This window comes from Rhagoletis pomonella, unplaced genomic scaffold, assembly GCF_013731165.1.
Source record: "Rhagoletis pomonella isolate Grant_MI unplaced genomic scaffold, Rhpom_1.0 Rhpom_scaffold_00005, whole genome shotgun sequence".
In the NCBI taxonomy this organism is placed as follows: domain Eukaryota; kingdom Metazoa; phylum Arthropoda; class Insecta; order Diptera; family Tephritidae; genus Rhagoletis; species Rhagoletis pomonella.
The window spans coordinates 43,001,390-43,012,266 of NW_023458559.1; the positions used below are offsets into that span (position 1 = coordinate 43,001,390).

Below are 10,877 nucleotides of genomic sequence, written 5' to 3' on the forward strand. Positions count from 1 at the left end.
ATTAAAGTCACCTACTACCATACGGTTTTCACCTCTGAGGAGCGCACCTATATCAGGGTGATATCCTGCCGGGCAGCAGGTGACAGGGGGTATGTATATATTAAATATTTCGAGCTCGACATCGCCTGACCGGATAGCGATGCCCTGACATTCTAGGGTGGTATCCCTGCGGTCGATGTCTGCTTCGATAAGACGATACTGCACGGTGTGGTGCGTGATGAACGCTAAGCCACCACCATTATCTCGCTCGCGATCTCGACGGTGCACGTTGTACCCGGCACAATTCAACAAAGTTGAATTGCTGTGCAACTTCGTCTCTTGGACCGCAGCTATTAATATACCATGCCGACACATAAAGGCGGTTATCTCCTCAATCTTGCTCTGTAGCCCGTTACAGTTGAATTGGAGGAGCTTCATGTGGTTCGGGAGACGTGTTGTGATGTGGGGTGTGAGTGAAGTGTAAGTTCTTGCCGCCGTTGGCTGTGTGTGCTGCTGGGGTGATTGCCTCCCTGTGGTGGTATTGGGGGGCGTCGCAATTGATGCCAGCGACCGGGCAGCGCAACACGGGCCCTCGAAGTTCCCCGTCCAATCTCGCGTGGTGCGCAGACCTGAACATGCCCTAAAGTGGCACCAGCCAAGGCAGGTGTTGCACTTGACTGATGTCACATTACGGAATATTCTGGTCTGACATACCGTGCAGATTGTAGGGGGAACCAAGAGTTGTTGGCGGCGGCGTGTGGGTGGTGGTGCGGTTGTGTGTGTTATGTGGTCTGTGGTGGCTGTGGTATGTTGTTGTGTTGTGGCGACTGTGTGTGGTTGCTGTGTGAGTGTGTGGGGCTGCACGGGCGGACTGTGGGTTGCCGTGGAGGCTGCTCTATTTGAGCAACAGGGGGCCACGTACGACGTGGTCCACTGTCTGTGTGTCCGTAGTCCCGAGCAGACCCTGAGGTGACTCCACCCCTCGCAGGCATTACACTTGACTGAGGTGGAGTTGTGGTGTAAACGTCTTCGGCATACACAGCAGGTGTATATTTCTGGCCCAGGGTTTGACTCGATGCCAGCCCTGAGTAGGAGAATGCGTAGTGAATGTTGCCCTATGGACGGACAACTTCTGAGATACTTCGCCGACCTAAACGGGGTTAGATCGCCGAAACAACAGCCCTTGGTCGGGTGAAACCCGAGTCATTCCGGTACGTAGAACCGGCTGTCGTGGGAATGCTCTTAAGAATATGAGCGTACATAAAAATATGCCAAACTCGCTCTCTCCGAGTTTGCTGCAACAACAATTGCACGCAGTTTGCCAAACAAAATGTCTGCATAACACCGACCTAATAAGGTCAAGCAAACTAATTTTGTTTGGTCAAACTGCAGCAAATTCGGTGTTGTCATATACAAAAATTTTAAATTTTGCGCGTTATGTACATCTGAAATTCTCATTTCGTGTTGGCAATAGCCATGAAAACCATAATGAACGTGCAACCCTGTGCCAAACTCGACATAACCACCTCCGAGCAAACTAAGCAGCCGCCATTTAATTTGGCAAACAAATGTTTGTCTGCATAACACCGACCTTAGTAAAATTTCTACTAGCAGAAACTAGCAGCTGTCAAAATGGAAAAACAAAAATTCGCGCCAAATATTTTCAATAGTCAAATAAACCGATCAGCTGATTACTTGCTAGTTTTGCGTTTCTTTACTTTTTCGTAATTCGCTCTCTGTGAGCGTAATTCTTTCAATTTACTCATTCTTCTTCTTCCTGATAATTATCTGCTAGAAGAGAAAAGAAACAGAGCCCTTGTCTTGTTATAGCAATGTACAAGGCGAATTAATATAAGGTGATAGCAGAAGTACAAACACAAAAATTTACATGTATTTTGTTTTTGTTTTGGCGGCATAAACTGTCAAAATCTGTTAGAGTGTGTGTAGAAATTCAAACAAAATTTTTCAATTTGATATCAGAAGCCGTGCGGCGAAACACATACACAAAATCAGCTGAGCTAGTAACACCACCTTATATAAATTCGCCTTGGCAATGTACGAAAGATATCAGATTGGTTTTCGATATATCGTACAAAATCGATGTATTCGATAACTGTGAGTTACATGATCAAGAACATGGGCTTTGTTTCTTTTCTTTTCTAGCAGGAATAAGAATGGAAAATTGAGAGAATTACGCGCAGAGTGAGCGAAATAAAGAAATAGTAAAGAAACGTAAAACTAGCAAGTAAACAGCTGATCGATGTATTTGACTATTGAAATTATTTGGCGCGAATTTTTGTTTATCCATTTTGACAGCTCGTCTGAATAGGGATGGCAACATTTTCACTTTCAACTTCTCATTCAACTTCGCATTCAACTTTTGTTGCCTGTAAAATCGCTGCGTGCGAATGCCCTATTAGAACCAAAGCTTTGCTTTCATGCTGATCACACATACTGCTTGTCGAAATTCATTTGAATTGATAACTGTGTGACATTTCAAAATGCCTTCGCCAAAGATACAGCCGAGGCGTATTCAATGAAGCTTGTTCAATACGAGCGTGAGCGTGAACGTTCGCAAAGCCAAAGAATTCATCTCATAAGCTGGTAACAAAGTATTACCCCGTGAAATATGCAATTCCAGAATTTGCACAATTCTTCATAGCTGAATTGCTGAATATTTTAACTGCATTACCCACGTTCCTAGAATCGCGCTGACAAGAACTGGTAACATTTTTTGGTAATAAAATTTTCCGGTTACAAAATCTTCGGTAACGTGCAGAATAGACCTGTAAGAAGAAAAATTTATAACAAAATAACTATAATAATTAAAGAGACGCTGGTTTGTATGAGGGCATTCAATCAATTTTAACAATCCCGGGATTTCGAAATGCTAAAAATTCTAAACCCTGCATCCCGGGATTTTTAGGGTTAGGTTCAGGTTAAACTCATAGCTGAGTAGACTGAATGAGGGTGTGCCAAATGAGTGGCCGGCAACGGTTGCGCTCAACTACTGCGCGTTCTGGACCTACCCAATGTTTCAAACATACAAAAATGCATTAATGGAACAGTGTTAAAGCATTCTTACAAGATATGTATCCCCATATGTAAATGCTACTTTTCTGATACATTTTAATATACGGGGACATACAAACAAGTAGCATTTACATATCGATGGCTGAGTGGAAGATCGACCTATCTCGGCTGCCAGTTCGAAAACGCTCTATCTCAAAAAGCTTTTGAAGAACGCCCTATTTCAGAATTTTATTGGAAAGCACCCTATCTCAAAATTCGGTTCAAAAACGCCCTATCTCACTTAAAAATGTATTGAAAATATGCTGATATAGGGCGTTTTTGAATCCGCAGCTGAGATAGGGTGTTTTTGAAACGAATTCTGAAATAGGGCGTTCTTGAAAAGTTTTTAGAGATACAATGTTTTCGAACTGGCTGCCGAGATAGGTCCATCTTCCACTCAGCCATCGATATGCAAGTGCATATCTTGTAAAAGCCCGTTTGTGCAGAAAATAGTATCGCACAACACGTCCGTTCACTAAAATTTTTGTACAAAGCTGAAAATATTACAAAAATTGCACTTCAAATTTATCAAGAAATGTACTTAAAACAACAACAACGTACATTCGCTTGCGATTCGCTATTACGTTTTCCTGTAAAAAATTGTTTACATACATACATATGTAATTTAGTGGAAAAACTAAAATAAAAAATCGTCTTTACTTAGGGTTTACACCAGACAATATTGTCAAGACAATTATGTCAAAATCAAGGCGTATTTATACAAGGTGGTGTTGATGGAGAATTTAGATTTTCGCCGCGTAACTTATTAATGTCAAAATTATGTGTTTGTTGTAAACAAGGCGAATTCATATTACAACAAACACAATATTTTGACATTAAAAAGTACCGCGGCGAAAATCTAAATTCGCCATCAACACCACCTTGCATAAACTCGCCTTGGTCAAAATGATGCATTTGTTGTAAACACGGCGAATTCGCATTACAACAAACACATCATTTTGACATAATTGTCTTGACAATCAGTGTTGCCAGGTTTTCTGAATGAGAAAACGCCGCTCTTGGTCTGAAAAAACGTCATTTCCTACCCAAAAACGTCTTTCCCATGTATGCACACAGAATTGTTATTATTAAACTTTTGTTGTATACAAAGGTACATATGTACGTAACTGGCCGTTTCCACAGGATAAAATTTATTGCTGCCCAGCTGTCATTTTGGTCGCTAGATATAAGTTATATCAGTGGCAATATTTGTGTGGGCTTTTTATATCTTGATATAAGCATTTGTAAGATAGCTTTGAAAATTTATTTTCGCCGGATTTAATCGCTTAAAAAATTTAGAAAACAGGTTATTTTACATCCAAGTACATAATTACAAATGTTTTAACAGGAAACAGCTCAACTTTTGGTTTTATATTAAAATAATAATGATGTTGCAGCCAGGAAGTTTTCGTGCAAATGAAAATGTAGCTGTCCCACTACCGAATTGCCGGCAATAGATGGCAAGTTATAAGCTCTGATATATATTGCTCTTGAAGAGCAATGAGCGGCCGCCATTGGCTATTTATATTCTAACATATGTATCAAGATATAAACTTTATCCTGTGGAGGCGGGCAGTAAGGTATATTAAAATGTCATTTCGACACAAGAAGATAGAATACAAGATTGCGCCGTCCTGGCCTTTGACATTTGTGTACCCCAAGTAAACATTGAATAAGCGAAAAGAAGAACGAGTAGAAACTGCCAAAACAGTTCAATTTACAGCAAAAAACGAGTTTTAATGTTGCTAAATGCGAAAATATTGAATTTTTCACCTAATCTTTTAGAGAATAGGTAAGGTTTTAGTGCACTCCATTGCTTTGCAACTAAGGCTGCTTCAGCAAACGTTTTAGTGCACTCCATTGCTTTGCAATTAAAGGGCTGACTTTCGCCTAGCGTCATTTGCTTAAAGAAAGAGCGATACTGATCGCACCTTTCGTACGGAATCAGCTGTTTGTCCTCGTACGTATGTATGTCCATATGTAACACATGCAGTGTTGCCGCATTGATATTTTTTTACCGAAATTGGTAATTTTTTATTTATTTATCATACTTGGTAATTTTGGTAACTTATTTTTCAACTTGGTAACTTTTTCGATTCAGTCCTACATGCAACATAGGTCAAAAGAAGTTCTGGTTCCACATTGGGAAGTGGGCCGTAAGCGTTTCTTTTACATAAACACCAGGTTATCCTGAAAGTTTCGCAAGGCGAACAGTTCTTCTGCTTGATAGTGGCTATTGTTATATCTAAATAAATGTGGCAACACTGAACTCATGTAAGTAAAATATAGCCACCTAAAAGGGGAAAATTTTCCAATAATGGACCAGGCTTTGAAAAAAAAATGAGGGGGTTTAGAGCGGCTTTTTGTGATTCTAAATCTGAAACCCCCCCCTCCGGAGGCTTATAGTTTTTAAGTAATTCGTTGTTAAAGTTGTAAAAAAAAGTGCAATATAACCTCACAATCGAGTGAACTCAAATTGCGGTGCTGCCACACATCACAAAAAAATGTGTAAAAAAAAGTACTGAAAAGGGAATCAACGAAAACGTAAATACATGTACATATATGATATAGCTTTTTTATTGGATATTTTCACTATATATGGAAGAATTGATAGAAAAAAGGGCCGCAGGTGAAAATTTTCAAGATATATGGAAGTATTGGATTTTTTAGAAAAAAGCGCCGCAGGCGAAAATTTGTAATAAAAAATCGCGCGATTTTTTATTAAAATTTTTCAAGATATATGGAAGTATTGGAGTTTTTAGAAAAAAATCGCCGCAGGCGAAAATTTGTAATAAAAAATCGCGCGATTTTTTATTAAAAATTTTCAAGATATATATTTTTACAAGCAAGCGAGATTTTCCAACACGTGAAGACGGCCGGTAAAGGTAGAAAATCGTCGATGAGCTAAAAAAGACGTCAAAATGACGACGAAATCGTCAGTTCGGCAACGCTAACGAGGGTTGACACATTTTTGACACTTATTTATAACTTATTTTTACGCTCTACTTACCGAAATAGCCCGGATAGCGTTTCGAACAAACTTATTAAAATAATAATTTTGTTTTCTAGTAAAATCGCTATGAAATTCGATCAGCAAAAAACTAAACACCAGCTATTCCATTTGTCTATAAGCTTGGCAACGGTGCTCGTCTGTATGACTTATATGCAGTTTCATCGCAATTGGGCAAATGTCGGCAACCTTTGGAATTCTCTGATTGTACCTATCGTATTTACCGGGGAGCTTCTCAAGGTGGTACTTGCACGATATTACAGTCGTGCGGATGATAATGCGCTTACACAACAACAGCGACAAAAAAGGGCTTCCTACTTAACAATACGTGAAATTTGTGGGGGATTGCTTTTACAATTTATATGCACGTTATTGTATGCATTTGTATGTATTATATTAGGAGCACCTGTACTGCAAAACTATGAACAAACCTTTGTACTAGCGCTTTTGCTCACCTTACAAACAGCATCTCCAACTGTATTTCTACTAGGAGCAGGAGGTGCATTACAGGTGTGTTTCTGTGAAAAGCCCGATACTGTAACAAAAAGTGAGGAGACTGCTCTCGGGTTGTTCAAATACAATGCCGTAGGAGGAATCTTGGGTGCTTGGGCTGGCTCTGTAGTTGCGCCTTTAGACTGGGACCGCGATTGGCAAGCGTATCCAATACCAAATGTAGTAGGCGCACTGCTGGGGTGCGCTTTAGGTAATATTTATATTTGCTCACGAATTTTATATGCCACGGCTAAAGTCTATATGAACAGAAAGCGGCACTAAGACATCCGATTTTTCGAATGAAACAACGCAAAAGCTGCCAATATCCAAATATGTATATTCAAAGGCCCTGAAATTAATTGTATAGTATATCTAGTCAAAGTCTTCGCAACTGAAGGAACCACAGTATCATAAATACATTAAATTAATATGTATTTAATTAAAATTATTAAAAAAAAATCATGTAAATTAAAGTTAAATAAAAACAATTAACATTTCTAAGGAAAATTTCTATAGTTTAAATTAGTTTCCCCATTAAAGCATAATGTATGTATGGTTGAACATACATGAGAAAGTTGTTACTGGCTGCGTACTGTTTATTACCAATTTTATAACTTAAGAAAAGAGAAGCAAGACGTGGAGAAACGTGCATGTCAAAACAAAACTAGAGCTGAAACTCATTGTAAGTCTAATGAATATTTATCATTTGGCAAGAAATAAAAAATAAACTAATTTTACAAACTATTCCAGTACTAGTATTTGTTCTAACAAAGCGCAAAGTTGTGAAGGGAGTGGAAACAGTATAATTGAATTAATATGGAATTCCGCCACCGACCTTTACATTATCCTGAGACTTGTAGTTTAAAAGAACAAGTACGTATTTTACTTAAATATTTACAATTGCATATTTTTAAAAATTCGTTATTCCTTTTTGTATTCGGTTTTAGGTAGATAGTGTAGAGCACAAGATATTATATTTGGGAAATCGAATTCGTGGGCTAGAAGATGCACTCGATGGTCCTGACATAGATCCTACGTTACGTGATTTAATCGAAGAAGAGATTTTGGCACTGAAAGCAGAAATTATTAAACACAAGGAAAACGTTAAAGCAATGCATAAAGATAAATCGCACCAAATGGCTGTAATTACGATCTTAATATTCATTATTTTATGCGTATTTACTATGTACAGGATATTTTACGCATGGTATTAGACTTTCGTTATTAAAAATTCCAATCTCTAAACGAAATATGTTATACTGTGCGATTAACAAAGATCCAGTTTCCTTATTTCATTTTTCTATTTTATTTTAATCCAGCATAGTATTATAAAAACTTATCGTCTACCAGAAGCTCTTCCACGCCCACGTCCGCGTGGACCACCGCGACCACGCGTACCGCGTCCTCTGCCACGATTACCTGCGCGACTACTATCTTTCTTCTTCGTTTTAGATTTCGGTGTATCGTCGATGAGCAGTGTTTCGAGGGGTAAACTATCAGGAAGTATAAAATACCGTATATTGTTACCGCGAATACTGAGAGATTCCAATTGTACTGGGTCCCTATTTTTGATTGTCATTTTGACAGACTTCAAATGCGTATTCATTGCAACATCAACTCCTGTGATTGTGCCGTGGATTTGGGTACCATTCTTCAATTCGATGGTCACCGTTTCGTGACTTAGTTTCATGAGAAATCTGAAAAGAGATTAGGGATATTATTCGAATTTGCTGGGTAAAAAACAAACCGCGAAAATTAATTTTTATTAATATTTGTTATTGCCAAGAATCATTCAAGCTATTTACGATATATGTAAATTTCTATTTATTTTTTCTATGAGTTAAACGTTTGGAGCATGCTTAAATGTCGTTGAGCGACAACTTCCTAAAACGTTCCCGCCGCTTGCTAAATTCACAACACGCTTTGGTGCGTTACAGGCAGTATATGCAATTCTGGCTTCATATTGAACTTGCAGATAATATTTTAACTTCTGTTTATGTACAAAAAAAAATCAGAAACACTAATATATTCGTAATTATATTTACCTAACCAACTTCATTTTTGTGAACGCTTTACTCAAACCGGCAACACCAAATAATTTTTTCTTTTATATTTTTATTGCAAAGCCTTGTGTTGAATTTGAAAAACACAACAGGGTGATGCAAGCTATGAAACGATGAGGTCGAAATTTTTAGGAAAGTTTTTTGCAATTTTTCAATGTTGCACAAAGCATGCATTTTTAAAAAAAATAACTAAAATTAATCAACAAAAAAAAAAACTAAAAACTAAACCTAAAATTTGTTCGACCACTGTATGCATGTTAATATTATATGGTAGTAGTGCACTTTAGCGGAACCAGGTCAAAATGGACGGAAAATTCGAGTGTGGTATCAATCGACGCGTCTTAACGCCAATAATAATAAGCCGAGACCGGAAATTAACATTTTTAATTCATTAAAGAGTTATTTGCAAAAAACATTTGCACTTTGCACTTTTCGCACAGTGTTTTGATGAATTTGATGCAAATAAATGGAGTAAATGAAAGATGTTATCTGCAAAAGGTGTTCCGCCTCTCTTTTTAGCAATACTGGAAGGAGAATTCTACGTAGTGAGGCAAGAATGATAGAATACAAGATTGCGCCGTCCTGGGCGTTGACATTTGTGTACCACAAGTAAACAAAGAATAGAGCGAAAAGAAGAACGAGTTGAAACTGCCAAAGCAGTTCACTTCACTGCGAAAAACGTGTTTTAATTTTGCTAAATGCGAAATTATTGCATTTTTCACCTAATCTATTAAAGAACAGTGAACATTGTAGTGCACTCCATTGTTTTGCAATTGAGGCTGCTTCAGCAAACGTTTTAGTGCACTCCATTGCTTTGCAATTAAGGCTGCTGCAGAAAACTACAGCAGCATCTGTTGTTGTTGTAACAGCATACAAATTCCCCAAAGAGATTTTGGGGAGTGTTGCTGGAGTGGTGGCAGTCCTTGGCCAGATATATATCTATCTGGGTCGTTCCGGTTACGTAGACCCGACTGTCCTGGGAACGTACAGCAGCATCTCTGCGGGACTGATTAGTTAACTTGCTAATGGAGGCTGCGTGGAGCAGAAACAAAATCATTGTGAGGAAATGCTGTTAATATAATAATAGAGAAACATTTCGGGAACGGCTTTGCCGTGCCCTATGTACACAAAATGCAGCGATTCGTCCCAGCGCTACACTTGCATCTACGCTTCTTTCATCTGGACGTTTGTCGCAATTTAACACACAGCACTTCATTGTATTAGTTTTTACGCAGTCTTCAACTCAAAAAACTCTTACAAATTGCAAATTAACACGATTTAAACTGATTTTTCACTTATAATTCAAATTTCTCTTTCGCTGATTTGAAAACAAAGGTTTATTTACAAGTTACCACAACTGTCAAAATCGGCAAAACCAAAGTAGCGGTACCACTGACGGCGCCACCTTTGTTCGCTGCACCGTGGTAGTGAGGGTTATAATCCCTAAGGCTTTCTGCTCATTGGTCGTCCAATCATAGTTGAGTCATAGTTATCGTCATGAAGCAACGATTACATGACGATTACACTTCTGCACACTTGGTCGTGATATTTCAATTCATTTGGCGTCTAAAAATTCACTTGAAGCAGGTATTTTCTGTTTTTTTTGGTTGATATTTTCGCGAAATATTTACAAAAACCTGCAATTTTTTAAATATAGACTGTGCTGCAACATTTCTAGACGTAATTTTCCAGTAATATCTCTTCTTTTTTTTTCCTGGAATGTGTTTTTTGTATGCACACAGAGACTTAATACAATTTCGTCATATTTTATAGTTAAAACGCTCATGTTTATTAAATTTTAATGCAATTATCCACTTTTTAATAATTTCCACAGATTTTATGCAAAAAAATACTAATTTTTATACAATTTTAATGCAAATATTAACTTTTTCACTAATTTTCCCCCATAAAATGTAAACAAACAATGCGTGCACAACGATTAGCAAACGACAGTGCCGTACTTATCCGTTTCTGCATCTTCTACGATTTGCCGATAACTAGCCGATAACGACAAGTGTGCAGATCTCCTTTGAAATGCATGTGCTCGGCTCAAAATTTCAGGGCGAGACGATAACGCAACTATGATTGGACGACAAGTGTGCAGATAGCCTAAGACTGCTTTTACACAATTCAAGTATTGAATTCAAATCTGCTCGCATGTGGACGAGAGGGCGTGAGAAGAAAAGGGACGAGTACACATGCGTCTGTTTCGTCAAGTCGTTTCAACTTTCTTGCTTTGCTTTTGGCATTTTCGTTGCTTC

At 38.2% G+C, this 10,877-nt stretch overlaps 3 protein-coding genes across 3 annotated transcripts; 2 read left to right on the forward strand and 1 right to left on the reverse strand.

Annotated features, from left to right (window-relative positions):
- Window positions 1-6,035: 6,035 nt before the first annotated feature.
- LOC118738969 (glycosylphosphatidylinositol anchor biosynthesis protein 11-like) lies at window positions 6,036-6,939 on the forward strand. The gene is made up of 2 exons (XM_036470039.1): window positions 6,036-6,764; window positions 6,823-6,939. Exons 1-2 carry the CDS (start codon window positions 6,131-6,133, stop codon window positions 6,918-6,920), a joined length of 732 nt encoding a protein of 243 aa, XP_036325932.1. The 5' UTR covers window positions 6,036-6,130; the 3' UTR covers window positions 6,921-6,939.
- Window positions 6,940-7,147: 208 nt separating this feature from the next.
- On the forward strand, window positions 7,148-7,800 carry LOC118738971. The gene is made up of 3 exons (XM_036470041.1): window positions 7,148-7,235; window positions 7,304-7,426; window positions 7,501-7,800. Exons 2-3 carry the CDS (start codon window positions 7,370-7,372, stop codon window positions 7,765-7,767), a joined length of 324 nt encoding a protein of 107 aa, XP_036325934.1. The 5' UTR covers window positions 7,148-7,235; window positions 7,304-7,369; the 3' UTR covers window positions 7,768-7,800.
- Window positions 7,722-8,656, reverse strand: LOC118738970 (probable small nuclear ribonucleoprotein Sm D1). Its single transcript, XM_036470040.1, has 2 exons — window positions 8,599-8,656; window positions 7,722-8,250 (listed from the first exon to the last, which is right to left on the reverse strand). The coding sequence occupies exons 1-2, from the start codon at window positions 8,610-8,612 to the stop codon at window positions 7,890-7,892; spliced, it is 375 nt and encodes a 124-aa protein (XP_036325933.1). The 5' UTR covers window positions 8,613-8,656; the 3' UTR covers window positions 7,722-7,889.
- Window positions 8,657-10,877: the final 2,221 nt, after the last annotated feature.